Source organism: Chiloscyllium punctatum, chromosome 11 (assembly GCF_047496795.1).
Source record: "Chiloscyllium punctatum isolate Juve2018m chromosome 11, sChiPun1.3, whole genome shotgun sequence".
Classification (NCBI taxonomy): Eukaryota; Metazoa; Chordata; class Chondrichthyes; order Orectolobiformes; family Hemiscylliidae; genus Chiloscyllium; species Chiloscyllium punctatum.
Genome location: NC_092749.1, coordinates 25,656,081 through 25,674,001, shown reverse-complemented (window position 1 = coordinate 25,674,001; position 17,921 = coordinate 25,656,081). Strand labels below are relative to the sequence as shown.

Below are 17,921 nucleotides of genomic sequence, written 5' to 3'. Positions count from 1 at the left end.
TCACCATGATTTACTAGAAATTAAAATTTACCAAGAAGCCAAAGGCAAAACCTTGCAAGTCTCCTCAAATCTTGCATAATTCAGACCCAAACTCCCTGGGTTTGATTGTTGCCCTTTGATTGCCTTAATCTCTCAGCCCCAAAACCTCTCAGATTTGGCTCACAGAAAACTTAGTTGGTCTTTCTGGTGAGAACTGTAGGTCCACGATTCAAGTTGACCCTTCCTGACCCTCCTTATGACTGCAAGCCCCTCCTGACTAAGATCACTTGGATTTAGATGAAACACTTACAGTTGCCAACACAGCTGTTCTCCCCTAGCACTGAATGGAGGTCTGGGTCAGACTGACTGCTATCAATTTGCTTCAATTTCAGTAATTCATATCAAAAATATCAAACGTTTTCCAATTGCTCAGGATATCTGAGAGCTAATCCTCCTTGGTGTATTTCACACATGGTCCAGTCAAGAATGAGAATTGAAAAAATGCAGTCTTTTGCAATTGAAATAAAAGTTCAGAGTGGTTCTAAGCATCTCTCTTGTTGCTTGGAAATGACATTACAACAGCACCTAGTTCCAGATGGATAAAGGTTTCAATTTACCCATTCCCCCCACTTACGTGGGAACTCATTGGGGTAAAATGCCTAGGTTTTATGCAACTGTGTTTGATGATCAGTTTTTTGATTGCATTAGGCAATGTCAGGTAATGGCATTTTTCTGCGCCATTGACCTATGACAGCGCTCCAATATTGTTGAATTCCTTATGTAGAGCCACTGTCTGAATGTAACCCTTATTTATTTGTCCTGGAGATTGTGTTTTACTTGCAGTTCTGTTCCCCTGCGATTTTAGATTCTTTCTTATATTTTGTAAAGTCCAGGAGGGGGGATTCCAATCCTATAAGGCCTCAAAGATTTTGCCTGCCTTTGATAGACCAACACAGTGTCTTTTTAGGAAGACCTGTTGAACTGGAAGCCAGTCAGGCCAACTTTCCCCTGGAATCAAGGCCACCAGAGCAGAAGTCTGACCTACTGAGGGCTGGTTACCTCTGGCTCAACGGCACCACTGGGTAGACCATATACAAGCATAGAAAGTAGGAGCAGGAGTAGGCCATTCAGCCCCTGAGCCTGCTGTCAGAAGGGCAGGCACAGAAGTCCCTGGATCATGGACTGACCCAAGCCATGGGTGGTTTTCCTGCAGTGAAGCAATATAGGGTGGGCTAGCAACAAAGTCAAGAGTAAGGCCCCTCTCAGAGGCACCCCATGACATGCTGTCCTGTGACTAGTTGCTAACTGCCTTTGATCCAGGATCCCCTCCAGACCACACAAACAGAGGTAGCAATCTGGCTCCAAAGTGTTAGATGTGGGCAGCACATCTACCTAGGCTGGGTTAATACCAGCAAGGGTGAGATGAGGGTGAACAGGGGTGAAATTAGTAGTCATTAATTTACCACTTAAGGGCGTTAGTTCACAGGACAAGAGAGTTAATCATGGGTGTTTTTGACTAGAGCTTAATTCTCATGGAGATGGGAAGGTAGTGAGATTTTGATTCACGCCTATTTACATGCCCTTCCCGCTCCAGTCTTGTGATCAGTGAGTGGAAGATGCTACTGAGTGACCTTGATTCTGAATCCATGTTTAGAGGGTTACTTGTCCATGATGCAGGCTGATATTACCTTCCCTGCACATCCACTAACTTGAGTTGCTAGATAATGATTGGGAGAAATTTGCTAACTCTGCACCTATTCCCTGCTATTGCTTTGCCTGATATGGGCAGTTTCACTACAGATTGTGCATCATTCGTGTCCATGTATTTTGGTGCTCCCGTTTGTGTGACATTTGGAGGGTAGTTCATATTGATACTGTTGAAGTGTACTATTCATCTTTGTCCAATGAGCTGCAGCATTGGATAAGCATGTACCTTTCTTCAATGCATAACTGTACATTAATTGGATGCAGGATCACACCTTTAGCAAACAGCAAGTTAGCATTTTATTAAAAAAGTCTGCTGTCAGAATTATTTTTTGACAAGTAAAAACAGCTGGTGACAAAAGAATTGTTGAAATTAATTTTCAATTTGTGCAAAAGTTTGTATACCATAATACTTTCCCATTGTATGGGATAATTATCATAATTCGTAAAATATGAAATTATCTCACTACAGAATAATTATACACGTTAAGTTACTATTGACTCAGCAATCCACATGTATTGTGTTTTTTTTGTCATTTCCTTCACTTTTTTTGCATTTCCTGTAACCTTGCATTTTTAATTTGGCGCGTTAGAATGCAGGCTGCAGATAACTTCATATCTCATTTTCAAAATATTTGACTATGCTGTAGCTCTTATGTAAGGGACAGTTAGTTATATTTCAAAATTAACTTGGATTTATTGATGCCCAGAGACAGTTAAACAGAGTTCACTTTAATCTGTGATTCATATTTCATTGTCAGTGCCAAATGCCATAAATACACTAAGTACTATTTCAATCTGTCGAGATGCATAGTATTTCTGGAATATCTCTTTCCCCGGCTTGTGCAAGGTTTGATTTGTAGGTCTCAATGTGTGGAATCTATCAATGGTTGTATTAGAGGCCTTTCATATACATCCCAGTAGATGTTTTCAGCCTTCAGCAATTGCACCAGTTGTTGACCATCAGTAAGAACAATTTCTCTGTGATCATCTTCAATTTTTGTATGTTGTCTTGAATGGCAATGTTTTAATATGTCTCTATGATTTCAAATTGAAGTTTCCAGATTCTTAGAGGAGGGTTTCAGGGTTGTGACCATGTAGTCACTGGGTTTACTGTATTTGTTGATATTGGCATGTCATTTCTGTTAAAATGAAATGGTTTCCTGATGTTTTCCTGTGTCAACTGACAGAAAATGTCAATATCTGTTAGAGTCTCCCTACTCAAATGCCTCGCCAGGCACTGCAGTTACACAGAAGCTGATAGGCTTCCAATAGCCCACCCAAGGGTCTGTTCTTCATCTGGAAAAGCACAGCCGGTCAGGCAGCATCCGAGGGGCAGGAACATCGACGTTTCGAGCATAGGCTCTTCATCAGGCAGGGATAATGAAGAGCTTATGCTCAACGGTGATTCACCTGCTCCTCGGATGCTGCCTGACTGGCTGTGCTTTTCCAGCAACACACTCTTTGACTCTGATCTCCAGCATCTGCAGTCCTCACTTTCCCCTCTGTTCTTAACTTCTGTAAAACCAGTCCATGCAGGTGAGAGTATCAGATCTAAGCCCAATCCTCTCACCGTCCTGAGCCTGATCATTGGTTCCATTAATATTTTACAATGTGATGATAAATTGATTACATCTCAACCTGCTAAGTTAATTCAAATGCTCCCTAAAGCATATTGGTCAAGATTAAGGTGGACCTGATATCAGATCTGAGGGCTTCTAGATTTGCAGTCTTGGTGGTGCATTCAATAATGCGTTGATCTATTGAGCTTTTAGGGTAGCTCCATCATCCCTTTTGTGTAAAATGTTCATTTAATTTCATCTTTCCTCACCCGAACAATAGGTCACATTCCCAGTTTCTAAAGGCCACTTAGCTGACACACTTTATTGCTGTAAAGTTTTTTTGGATAAAAAGCTTTTTTTCTTTTCCCTACAAATTATTCTATGACTATAGAGGGAAGCAAAACCTATGACTTTATTCCCTTTCGTTCACAATCCCGGGTTCCAAAGCAGAATTGTAATTGTAAAAGTGCTTTTTGTCATTTACGGCTGTGCGATTTTCTTTAATTTTAGTTTCAACCTCTCAGTTTGTCATAATATTTCATTCTAGATCTTTCCACCATACCCTAGCTAAACAAGTCCAGGGAATTCATGTAGGAGAAAGGGAGGACTGCAGATGCTGAACATCAGAGCTGAAAATATGTTGCTGGAAAAGCGCAGCAGGTCAGGCAGCATCCAAGGAGCAGGAGAATCGACGTTTTGGGCATGAGCCCTTCCTCAGGAATCACCTGAGGAAGGGCTCATGCCCGAAACATCGATTCTCCTGCTCCTTGGATGCTGCCTGACCTGCTGCGCTTTTTCAGGGAATTCATGTGTCCAACATGCATATAAAAAATTGTCTTTGTGTTGCTAATTAGTATATCATGGTGCATTTTGTCTCCCATTGTTTTGTTTTATAAAGCGTAAAAGAATGCCACGTGGTTCCAATTTGTTTTTTCTCATTTAATTGTTCATTGTTTCATGTTTCACTACTAAGGAAATTGTGGCAAAATCTTGAGGTTTTAAAACAATGTATTAGGCACATCCCATATCAAACATATTCCCGTTATGTTAATTCTGTGTTCTGCTAAGAACTTGACATCACAGGCTTCCGATCACCAAATAGATGGTTCAGTGTATTTAACTCTCTGTTTCCTATAAGGCAAGAATAAAGGTTAATGGTCATTGTTTCATCTGTTTTCTGGATTGCTCTGGATCAGATTTCACTTGGGAACATGCTTGAGGCAGCCACGTGGAGAAATGCGCAAACGTCATTGCTAGGTTTAACTGCAACCCATGATATCCTCTTGAATGAGTTGATCCTGACATTGCATAGATTTCTGTCCTAAATCTGAAGGAATTTCTATTTATTTGTCTATTCTTCTGAACTTTGACGTGTGGCATTTGAAGTGCAATTGACTAAAATACAAACATTTCAAAGCATGTGCAGATATAGAAAACATGCATGTACCTGCGTATATTGGGTTGTGTGTGTACATATGCTCATATTGACACAGCATGTCCATTTGTTTTAAACATGGAACCATTGAGTCAGGAAATAATTGAACAGTAGCACCCTGCGATGCATTTGATAATTCAGTCACCGTAAAATTTAATTCTTCAGTTGAAGTTATCTAATCTTAATTTCATCTGTCTGACCTTTTGCCATGTACTTACACAGGTCCCTCGATAACTTTCCTTTAAATGTTATTGTACAACTTCACTAGCCATTTGTGGCAATATATGCAATGTTCCAATAATGTCTGTGTGGAATAAGTTCTAGCTTAACCTTCAGTTTATCAACTGCTGCTTCCCATTTCTTTGTATGTAACTGCTTCTCCTTGATGGTTTCACACATCATTAATTGTTGCTTCCATACTTGTTAACGTTTTGTTTCAACAGCGCAAATTTTCAGAAGAACAACCCTGTTCATAAGCTGACTGAAGAGGAACTGTTGGCATTCACCTCAGTAAGTACTGCAGTCTTTTGTTCTTTCTACTTTCAGGCTGTGTTCTTTCTTCACTTGAGATTCTTCCTGAACAAACATTGGCTGAAGTTTTTCCAACCCTTTTCCACGTTATGTTTCCCGGTTGGGTGGATCCCCATAATTTGCTAAAGTTGCTGGAATCTGAAAAATGTATGCAAGCCGAAGGTCTGAGCAGTACGCAGGCAGGTACTGCAAAGCAATAGTTTTTTTTAAATAAAATCGGCGCTGCCTTCGCTAACAAACTTTTCTAGACAGCAAAAGCCATTGTTGCATATTTCAATGCTTCCTTGGCTATAGGTTGTTAGAGGAATCCATTTTTTAGCTTTTTTTTAAAAGAAAGAAAATGTAATGTTCTGGAATGAAATCAGACCAGCTCTCACTATGAGATTTCTGTCTTAATTTCTTTTCTGATATCAGTGGGTGTCATGGCAAATGTGAATACAAATATTTCTGTTTCTAGGAAAGATCTCATGACCCCAGTTTAAAGCTCTCATCAGTCATTGACTCAGTGCCGTGCAGAAAGTTACTCATTGTCCTGAGATCCTGGCCTCAGATATTTATTGTTTATTTCCTCACTTTGTGACTTGAGGGAAGGTGTAGAAGTATTCCCTAATATGTGCATGAGAAATGAAGGCAGATGTCCATTTAGTCCTGCACTCTCATTCTTTTAGATCATAGCAGGTCTTCTACTTCAATTATCCTTTCAATTTGAGCGGCATGGTGGCACAGTGGTTAGCACTGCTGCCTCACAGCGCCAGAGACCCGGGTTCAATTCCTGCCTCAGGTGACTGACTGGAGTTTGCACGTTCTCCCCGTGTCTGCGTGGGTTTCCTCCAGGTGCTCCAGTTTCCTCCCACAGTCCAAAGATCTGCAGGTCAGGTGAATTGGCCATGCTAAATTGCCCGTAGTGTTAGGTAAGGGGTAAATGTAGGGGTATGGGTGGGTTACGCTTCGGCAGGTCTATGTGGACTTGTTGGGCTGAAGGGCCTGTTTCCACACTGTAATGTAATCTAAACACTATCCCCATATCCCTTCATTCTCTCAGTATCCATAGTGTCCATCTTTATCTTGTATTTTCTCAATGCTTGTGCTTACACACTTGCTGGGTTAAGAGAATTGCAAAGATTCACAACACTTTGAAAGCAAAGAATAGAGTCACAGGTTGACCTATTTCTCTCTTAGGGTTGCAGTTGTATTGCCAAATCAAGCATTTTGCAAATAAAAATGGGAATTCTAAAGAATATTCCAACTGTTAAATTAACAAAGTATGTTTAGAATTGATCGATTTTCAGTTCTGAATATATGATTTTTCAAGTTTTAAATCCATGCTCGTTGCATTTAATGGAGATTGTAGGTGTCCTTCACGTTACCTCATGAAGACTGTTAGAAGGCACGTGACATGATTAGGAGAAAGTGAGGACTGCAAATGCTGGAGATCAGAGCTGAAAAATGTGTTGCTGGAAAAGCGCAGCAGGTCAGGCAGCATCCAAGGAGCAGGGGAATCGATGTTTCGGGCATAAGCCCTTCTTTAGGACTGTGACATGATTACTCTTACTCAAGCATTGCTCTTTCCATAGCTGTGTGTTAAATATAAGGCCCTGATGTTGAATTTCAGTCGCTTGGGGCACAGTTTTAATAGTCCTGAAGATTTCTGTAGACCAAGTAAGCTCCAAACCTGGCAGCATCTATGGGGAGAAAGCATCGCTAGCATTTCAAATCCAGTTCTGATGAAGAGTCACTAGACTCAAAACATTAAGACTGATTTCTCCCTACAGATGGGCGAGACCTGCTGGGTTTCACCAGTAATTTCAGTTTTTGTTTCAGATCTCCAGCATTCGCAGTTCTTCGTTTTAATTTCCAAAATTGCTGCATCCTTCCAAATCGGGCCACAAAAACATTTCGTTATCCACTAATGGTGACAGTGTCATCAACCACTTAGGCCCTAAGCTTTTAAAGTCAGTACTCAGTTTTTTCAACCCTTGTCCTTTAAACATGCCTTAAAACGTACCTCTTTGGGGCTGCACCATGGCTCAGTCGTTAACACTGCTTGTTCATAGTGCTAGGGACCCAATTCGATTCCACTTTGGGTGGGGGGGGTTTGCATGTTTTCCCCAAGTCTGCATGAGTTTCCTGCAGGTGCTCCAGTTTCCTCCCAGTCTAAAGATGTGCAGGTTAGGTTGGATTGCCCATCGAATTACAGGGATAGGGTAAGAAGGAGTGGGTCTGAGTACGATGCTCTTCGGAGGGTCAGCATGGGCTTGATGGGCTGAATGGCTTGCTTCCACGCTGTAGGGTTTCTGTGATTCTATGATTGATTCAACTTGGATTGTGCCTTCAGTCATCTATACTAATATTGTTTATCTGGGTCAGTGTTAAAAGTTTGTCTAATGACACTTGTGTGAAACAACTTGAGATATTTAATATGTCTAAAGGTGCGTATAGAAGCAAGTTGTTAATGCTTTATCACATTTTAAAATTAATTTTTCTAGGTACTGCACTGTGTGCACTTATCTTCTGTTAGATCACATCTTTTAGAAGAGTGCAAACATTACCAGAACTGACCAAAAGCGAGATAACTATGTCTTTAATTTGCCTCTTAAAGGATTGGTGTTGGTTAAATGTCCTTCCTGTAACCTGTCATCCTAATTACTTTGCTAAATTTAAAGTGCTGAATTTGGGTGGAATTTAATCCAGGAAGCTGGCATTGCCAGTCAGATGGAGAACCAGTCAGAGCTCTGTTTTATCTTCTTTCACAAATGGCAATTAAGTGCTCAACGACAAGCCTTCCCACGATCTGTGACTGCAGGAACAGAAGTCACACTTCCTGAGAGTGACTGCCAAATGGAGACTGTAATCCTATTCACTCACCTGTTACATAATGTTGTTAAAAATCACACAGCACCAGGTTATAGTCCAACAGGTTTACTTAGAGATCTACGGAGGGTTGCTCCTTCATCAGGTAGCTGTGGAACAGGATCCTGCTCCACAGCTACCTATTGAAGGAGCAGCATAGAGTCATAGAGATGTACAGCGTGGAAACAGACCCTTCGGTCCAACTTGTCCATGCCGACTGGATATCCCAACCTAATCTAGACCCATTTGCCAGCACTTGGCCCATATCCCTCCAAACTCTTCCTATTCATATGCCCACCCAGATGCCTTTTAAATGTTGCTGTTTTACCAGCCTCCACTACTTCCTCTGGGAGCTCATTCCATACACGTACCACCTCTGCGTGAAAAGGTTGCCCCTTAGGTCCCTTTTATATCTTTTCCCTCTCACCCTAAACCTATGCAGTCTAGTTCTGGACTCCCTGACCCCAGGAAAAAGACTTTGTCTATTTATCCTATCCATGCCCCTCAATCTTATAAACCTCTATAAGGTCACCAAGCACTCCGAAAGCTTGTACTTCCAATTAAACCTGTTGGACTATAACCTGGTGTTGTGTGATTTTTAACTTTGTACACCCCAGTCCAACATCGGCACCAACACATCATGGCTGTTAAAAGACCATGAACCCAGAACACCATTGTTCTGAATGGTAGTGCAGCACTAGGTGGAAACTATGGTTTAGGGCTGATGCTCAGTCTCACAGCTGAAGAATCATATGGTACACAGAGATTGCAAAAAGGCCATGGTGTAGGAAAGAAAGACTTGCAATAATGTGGTGCTTTTCACAACCGCTTGGTGTCTCAAAGCAATTTATGGTCAATTAAGTACTTTTGAAGTGTAATCACTGTTATAGTGTAAGAAACACGGTAACCAATATACACATAGCAAACTCTCCCAAACAACCATGTGATGATCAGATATTTTGTTTTTTGTGGTGCTGATTGAGAGATGAATATTGACCTGGACACCAGTGTACCATTCTTCAAAGTAAAGCTCTGAGTCCTTTTGCAACCACCCGAACAATCAGATAGGGCTTTAATTTAGCATCTCCTCTGAAATATGGTATGTCCAACAGTGCACTGCTCCCTCAGTACTGTATTGGAGGTGAGCTTTTAGTTTTGTGAGCACCCCTGGCGTGGGACTTGAACCTGGAATCTTGAGATTCACAGGCAAGATTGAAAATAGCAGAAAAGCAAAATGACAATTCGAGAAGATTTTCAGTTTACGTTATAAGCTTCTTGTCTTTATTGTACAGGCCAGCTCTATGCTTTTTTGTTTAATATAGCCAAGCATTATTGAAATGTGTTATAGCTGCACTCTAAGAAAGACAATATCGATATGGGAAGTGGTTTGATGAAGTGTTCAATCCTGAGGGCTATAGTTGCTGTGAGAGAGGCAGAGAACCAAACGGCAGCAACACAAAAGTATTAAGAACCGACTTCTAATAATTTTATTGTTTCATTATGTTTACAAATATGCGACAGTCTCTGTTCAAAGTTTGTGAGAAGATGTGTAGCTCGGGCGCTCGTTGTTGTGGTTCTGTTCGCTAAGCTGGGAATTTGTATTGCAAACGTTTCGTCCCCTGTCTGGGTGACATCCTCAGTGCTTGGGAGCCTCCTGTGAAGCGCTTCTGTGTTGTTTCCTCCGGCATTTGTACTGGTTTGTCTCTGCCGCTTCCGGTTGTCCGTTCCAACTGTCTGCTGCAGTGGCCGGTATATTGGGTCCAGGTCAATGTGTATGTTGATAGAATCTGTGGATGAGTGCCATGCCTCTCGGAATTCCCTGGCTGTTTTCTGTTTGGCTTATCTGATAATAGTAGCGTTGTCCCAGTCGAATTCATGTTGCTTGTCATCTGTGTGTGGGGCTACTAAGGATAACTGGTCGTGTCGTTTCGTGGCTAGTTGGTGTTCATGGATAGGGATCATTAGCTGTCTTCCGCAGTCTTACCGCAAATTCAACCCAAACTATGGGTCAGATATGTGGATGACACCTTTGTAATCATTAAAAGCACAGAAATAGAAAAAACACACCGGATCATCAACGCCACACTCACAGGAATCAGATTCAGTCGAGATAAAGAAAAGGACAACCAACTCCCATTCCTAGACGTGATGGTACAGAGAACACCGAACAGAGAATTCACCACAAAGGTATACAGGAAAGCCACACACACAGACCAAGTCCTGAACTACAAAAGCAACCACCCCAACACACACAAAAGAAGTTGCATTAAGACACTGTTCAAAAGGGCCACAACACACTGCAGCACACCAGAACTGCAAAAAGAGGAAGAAGAATATCTCTACAATGTATTCGCCAAAAACAGATACCCCCGCAATTTCATCAACAGATGCCTAAGGGAAAGACAGCGGAATGAGGACATGCCACAACCCAAAGGACTAGCCACGTTATCATACATCAAGAACACTTCTGAACTGACAGCCAGACTACTACGACCACTAGGACTCATAACAGCTCACAAACCAACAGCCACTCTCAGACAACAACTCACCAGGACAAAGGACCCGATACCCAGCATGAGCCAAACCAACGTAGTGTACAAAATCCCATACAAGGACTGCACAAAACACTACATAGGACAAACAGGAAGACAGCTAATGATCCATATCCATGAACACCAACTAGCCACGAAACGACACGACCAGTTATCCTTAGTAGTCACACACACAGATGACAAGCAACATGAGTTCGACTGGGACAATGCTACTATTATAGGACAAGCCAAACAGAGAACAGCCAGGGAATTCCTAGAGGCATGGCACTCATCCACAGATTATATCAACAAACACATCGACCTGAACCCAATATACCGGCCACTGCAGCAGACAACTGGAACTAACAACCGGAAGCAGCAGAGACAAACCAGCATAAATGCCAGAGGAAACAACACAGAAGTGCTTCACAGGAGGCTCCCAAGCACTGAGGATGTCACCTAGACAGGGGACGAAACTTCTGCAACACACATTCCCGCTCGGCAAACAGAATCGCAACAACAGTCTCTGTTCATGGCATTATCCATTAGGGTAAATGAAAAAATGTTCATACTCAATCCTTCCACGAAGTGTGGGAATTAGCCTCTGACTAAGGTAGTGGAGCTGAAAATTTGAAGTAATTTTGTACATGAAGAAGGACCTGTTGGATCATTCTGAAAAAATAAGCAATTCCATATTTGTGACAGCCTTGAAACCCTGGAACTGTATAGTGCTGCTTTTGGTTTTTTTGTGATCTACTTATGGCATGAATTCCATTGTATATATTTCATTACCTTTTAGCGTCTCCTGTCACTAGCATCCAGGTCTGCTGGATCAAATCTGAATCACGTATAAATCTGCTTTATTAAGGATACTATCTGACAAAATTAATTGTACTATCACTGGAAGAACAAATTGTTCCATTACATATAAAACTTTCAGGTTTATTTAACAGCATAAAATGCTCAGATTAAATTTTACAAATGCTGTTTAAAAATAGTCCGCACTTCTGTATTGTTCCTGATTTGGAAAATATTTTGTATACATCATCGGCTTCTTTCTTTTTGAAAGAGCAATAATATTTAACACAGCTGCAATTGGGGTCAGTTGTGAGAAGTATTTATTAAAATTCCCTGTTGTGGACAATTGAACTGCAAGGCAAATGCTTTGTCAACTTTTATAGAACAAGTACCAACCATACATTTTCCCGCTGATATTTTGCTACTTAGTGGGTTCGACCTTGCAGTTATTATAAACTAAAAATCATGATCAGAGCAACTGCCCTTTGGCAGAAAAGCCTACTTCACCTTGTTCAGGGAAATATGGTCACTCCTGATAAATTGTCCCATACCTTAAGGAACAAAATTGAGTGTTCTCCTAAGTTAAATTACATTTCCCCAACATAATGGAAGGATTATGTCCTCTGAACTGTTCTCATTTTTCTCACGAAAGGTTTAAACAACCAGTTACGTAAATTGTTTAGACTACAGATTTGCACAGCAATGCAGTGTAATTTAAAAATTGAAGCAAGTTTTAAGGCAGAATAGGAAGGCATTCTGAAAGAGAAATACTCAGAATGGAGTGTAGGTAGGGGCACTGAAAATCAGTTTATGAAAGTGTTGGATCAGCAGGGCACCTTCAGTTACCTTATGATCATCATTCTGTTCTCGGGTGACCAGTTTGGAAAAGCCTGAATTCGCCATAGAGGCCTTCCGTCTTTATTCATTTTTATATAATGGAGAAAAATTGTCTCTCAGTTGGAATAGATTGGTTACCATAAAATCACTGACTACCTGCAGTTTGCCTAGCCATTTTGTTTTCAAGGTGTCATGAAGCCACAATAAATGGATTAGATTACTTACAGTGTGGAAACAGGCCCTGCGGCCCAACAAGTCCACACCGACCCGCCGAAGCGCAACCCACCCAGACCCATTCCCCTACATTTACCTCTTCACCTAACACTTCGGGCAATTTAGCATGGCCAATTCACCTAACCTGCACATTTTTGGATTGTGGGAGGAAACCAGAGCACCCGGAGGAAACCCACGCAGACACGGGGAGAATGTGCAAACTCCACACAGAGTCGCCAGAGGCAGGAATTGAACCCGGGTCTCTGGCGTTGTGAGGCAGCAGTGCTAACCACTGTGCTGCCATGCCGCCCACTAACTGAGCTATTATTATTTCACAAGCATATAGTAGTTTAGAAATATTTTTCTTGCGTTGGTTTTAATGAATCTATATGTAACTAATGGGCGGCACGGTGGCACAGTGGTTAGCACTGCTGCCTCACAGCGCCAGAGACCTGGGTTCAATTCCCGCCTCAGGCGACTGACTGTGTGGAGTTTGCACATTCTCCCCGTGTCTGCGTGGGTTTCCTCCGGGTGCTCCGGTTTCCTCCCACAGTCCAAAGATGTGCAGGTCAGGTGAATTGCCCATGCTAAATTGCCCGTAGTGTTAGGTAAGGGGTAGACGTAGGGGTATGGGTGAGCCGCGCTTCGGCGGGGCGGTGTGGACTTGTTGGGCCGAAGGGCCTGTTTCCACACTGTAAGTAATCTAATCTAATCTAATCTAAGTAATCTAATCTAATGTACAGATTTTAAAAAGTAGACTTTGAATCAACCTGTTTGGATTTATTACCTGTGGAACTGTGGGTTAGGATTTGAACCGAAGCCTTGCACTTCAAAACCCTAGGTGTTGAAGGGGCAATGATGCAAGGTTTCAGGTGGAATTGCTTTCAGACAGCCCGGCTCCTAGGGTCAACTCGATCAACTGGGAAACTACAATAATCAATACTGTCTTTTGTAACGCACATTCTGTGATAGAAACTGCAGTGCAAGAGCCCCTTTCCATTAACATCTGTTCACTGTGGGTGAATGGCTTGCATATCTGTCTGGCTTGATCCAATTTGACAGTGAATTCTGCAAGCTTCTCCGTTCCAGCGTCTTGTTAACACCAGTTCAATGCAATCAATCAAGGTAAATGGCTCACGTATCTGTCTGGCCCAATTCTTAGTATGCTGTTCAGTTGACCAGTTTTCCCAGCTTGCCGTTCACTTGGCCAATGTTGTTTTTTAGGTTTTAGAGCTGTTATATTATTCACTGGGGACATTTCACTACCTACAAAACGCAGCAAATTCATGAGAACATCACCACCTGCAAGTTTTCCTCCAAGCCACTCACTATCCTGACTTGGAAATACATCGCTGTTCCTTTAGTGACAGTGGATCAGAAACCTGGAACTACCTCCTTAATGGCATTGTGGGTGTACCACATGGACTCCAGCAGATCAAAAGGTTGTTGTGGGTAACAAATGATGGCCTAGCCAGTGATTCTCACATCATGTGAAATAATATTTAAGAAAGTAGCAGAAGCGAAATAAAGGTTACACAGGGTGGATGGGTTGGCGGGGGAGGAATTAAGAATTGATAACAGATAAGGTAATGATGTGGCTGGTTCACCTCCTGACCTCAGTTTCACTGATTATATGAATATCTTGGATGGCCAGTTATGATGTTGTAACAATTATTTTGGCAGGTGTGAATCTACTGTAAGGTTGAGTAAGCTTAGAGCAACAGAAAATGTGACCCATAGTTTGACAAAGGATTATTAGTTTCTCAGTAGATGCCACAATAATTGCTGATGAGGAAGTTGAATGAGTAGTGATGGTTCAGTAGTGTACGTTATGGAAAATAAAATTCACTCAGCGTCTGGATGCTCTTAGGACTCAGAAGTGCGTTATGTCAATATATAGTTGTAAAGATGGAACCAAATTTCATTCTGTACTGCTGATACCCCTCAGCAGGTTTGAGTACCAGAAAAATGTCTGCATTTGTAATCTCTCCGAGTCCCCAGTTTGTCATGCTAAATGGTGTCCACTGTAAATGTATCTAAACTGACGGAGTCATGCTAAATAATGTCACTTCAATCATCCCAACCACAATAAAATGTTTACACATGCACTCTGGTTTGCAGTAAATCTCTGAGATGCATTGAAACCACGTGGTATTCATATGACCCATTACTAATTACGTTGAAAATGCTAGATATCATTACACTGTTATATCGTAACGAAGCAAGTATAATGATTAATGTATTGAGCTAATTTTTGTGTGTAGTTCTATTTCTGGAAATGTCTCAATTGTGGAATATTACATTCAATGTTAATCTGCTGCCTTAGGCAGGCCTTCAAGCACTTGACCCATTTGAAAGTGTGTTGAGTTTGCCTATTGATCTAATTAACATTTTATATATGACAAGGCTAAAATTCTGCATTTACATTTCTGGTATTGCAGAGTGGTCAATTCGGACCAGTAGGACCCCTTCGCTTTGGTTCTTCCTGTTTCTCGTTGAGTTTTCCTTTGCGGTTTTCCCATTAGCCCTTGTCTTCAGATGCCAGTGAGCAACAGTAAATGCAATTTGAAGCTCACCATGTGTGTTCATTAGGAGCACCATGGAAGTTGCTCGTGCCTTTGTTGATTCTAATGATTCAGTTTGAACGAGAGAAATCAGCCTGGGTTTCTGTCAAAGATAGTTGCTAGAAATTGAAGAGGTAAGAGCAGGATTGACTAAAATGACCAAATGGAGCATGCAGGCATGTAAATGATTTGTGAGTTTTATGATTGTTTTATGTTGCCATGTTGTACAGAAAGGATTGTTTTTGTATAATACTTAATCATATGTATCTGAAACATCCCACAAAGTATTTCACAAACCATAATACTTGGGACAATCCAGATTGCTATAAAGCATAGTAATTATTTTATGTAGTAAAATCCTAAAAACAACAGTGAAATGAATGAGAAATTGTTGTCTTTTGTGGTGATGTTTCAGGGGATGATAGCAACAGAGCTTCCTATTTTTCTTCAGATAGGGCCATGAATTCTTTCAATTTCACCTGAGTCCCAGAAACTTGCAAACAGTCCATAGTGAAATAAGTTATTAAAGTATGGAGACCCACAGTATTCACAGAGCTCAATTATATTACAAGATTGTTTCTTGGAGTATGGTCTTCAGTCATAAACCTCTGATTCCAAAGTCAGTAGCAACAACTTGCATTTATGGAGCCCTTTCAAAGTAGTAAAATATGTTAGGGCTCATTCTGGAAGTATGTCAGACAAAATATGACACCAAGTCACATTGAGATATTTGCAATAGGTATTATTATTAACTTTAAGGAGCAGAGAGATGAGCAGAGGTTTAGCAGTTGTACTTCTCATACTAGTGGTGAGGCAACCAAATGATATTGGCACCACAGACGGTGTGAGGGAAATTATAGATGAACAAGAGGCCAAAATGGAAGGAGTGCAGCAGAAGATTTGGATGAGTCCTAGTTTAAGGAGATTGACAGATGGGAGATTGACCAGGAGAGCATTGAAATAGTCAGAAAGCTGGCACTGAGCCAGGCTGTCACTTCAGTGTGTTGCTGCAAAACCGGGAAAAAGTGTCTTTTAGTGTGTTCTGAAGTTGTTGTGTGTGTGAGCAGGCATCTATCCAGCCTACACGTAGGTGCTGAAATCTGCAGGCTGGTTAGATGGTTGTCGTGCACACAGCACGGACCCACTTTGCTGTCTGAAAAGTAAATTCAGCTTTCCAATGGAAACTGCATGTATGTGATTATCTGTCCAGTTAAGGAAACAAAATCTGTTTCTGCATCCGTTATAAATTTAAGTGGAAAATCTAAACAGCTTCTGTTATTACAATATGTACATGACATTCGATGAAGCACATGATATGCCTGTACTTTTTTCAAGCTGTCCAGTGAAATCTCTGTGGTTTTGATTAGAAAAGTTAACTGTAGTCTTTCGTTATTTTCATCACAGAAAAGAATGAGAGAAATTTAATTGTAGTAAGCTGATGTAAAAAAGGGGAAAAGGCACAATAGGTCAGGTCAGTATCAATAAAGACTTTGCATTGTAACCCTTCATTGGACCACAACATTAATTTATTCTCCTTTGAGTCTGATCAGGTTTCCAAAAGTTTTTTTTAACCATAATCACATAAGAACTGGGAGCAAGAGAAGACAATTCAGCCCCTTGAGCCTGCTCTGCCATTTGATATGTTTATGGCTATTTGCAACTAAGTCCAATTTGACTTCCCTGCCTGCTCTCCATAACCCTTCAATCCACTTGATCAGATGGGCCAATGGGTCAAGGAGTGGCAGATGGAGTTTAATTTAGATATATGTGAGGTGTTGCATTTTGGTCAGGCAAACCCCAGGGCAGGATTGAGACAGTTAATGGTAAGACTATGGGGAGTGTTACTGAACAAAGAGACCTTGAGGTGCAAGTGCGTAGTTGTTTGAAAATGGAATTGCAGGTAGACAAGATGGTAAAGAAGATGTTTGACATGCATGCCTTCATTGGTCAGTGCATTGGGTACAGGAGTTTGGATGTGATGTCGCAGCTGTACTGGGCATTGGTTAGGTCTCGTTTAGAATACTGCATTCAGTTCTGGTCTCCCTGCTACAGGAAAGATGTTGTTAAACTTGAAAGGGTTCAGAAAGGATTTTCAAGGATATTGCTAGGATTAGGAAGTTTGAGCTACAGGGACAGGTTGATTAGGCTGGGGCTTTTTTCCCTGGAGCATCGGAAGCTGAAGGGTGATCTTATACAGGTTTATCAAATCGTGGTAGGGGAGAATAGCCAAGGTCTTTTTTTCGGGCTAGGGGAGTCCAAAACTAGAGGGCATAAGTTTAAGGTGAGAGGGGAAAATTTTAAAAGGGAACTGAGAGGCAACCTTTTCACACAGTATGTGTATGGATCAAGGAGTGGCAGATGGAGTTTAATTTAGATATATGTGAGGTGTTGCATTTTGGTAAAGCAAACCCCAGGGCAGGATTTAGACAGTTAATGAGCTGCCAGTGGATGTGGTGGAAATGGGTACAAATTAAAACACTTAATGGGCATCTGGATGGGTAGATGAATAGGAAGGGTTTAGAGAGATATGGGCCAAATACTGGCAAATGGGACTAGATCAGTTTAGGAATCTGGTCAGTGCAGACAACATGGACTGAAGGGTCTGTTTCCATATTGTATAACTCTGTGACTCCATTATTAATTAAAGATATATCTGTCTTGTCCACAAATTTACTCGACGTTCTCATGTCCACTGCAATCCAGGGTAGTGAATTCCACAGATTCACAATGTTTTGAGAGAAGTAATTTCTCCTCATCTGTGTTTATATCAACTGGCCCTCTGCTACCATAAAATACACTTATACCATTGATGGCAAGAGGATGCCATTTGACCCAACTTTTCTGTGCAGCTGTTTGAGAGAGGTATGAAATTGATCCCTCCTGTTCTTTTCATATAACTCTTCATTTTGTTTTTCGT

At 41.3% G+C, this 17,921-nt stretch overlaps 1 protein-coding gene across 1 annotated transcript in view; it reads left to right on the top strand.

The window, feature by feature from the left end:
- The window catches only part of ttc27 (tetratricopeptide repeat domain 27), a 220,596-nt gene that overhangs the window by 76,586 nt on the left and 126,089 nt on the right, over positions 1–17,921 (top strand). The window contains exon 9 of the mRNA XM_072580509.1: positions 5,124–5,190. Coding sequence (XP_072436610.1) covers positions 5,124–5,190 — 67 coding nt within the window. The remainder of the gene's footprint in view (positions 1–5,123; positions 5,191–17,921) is intronic.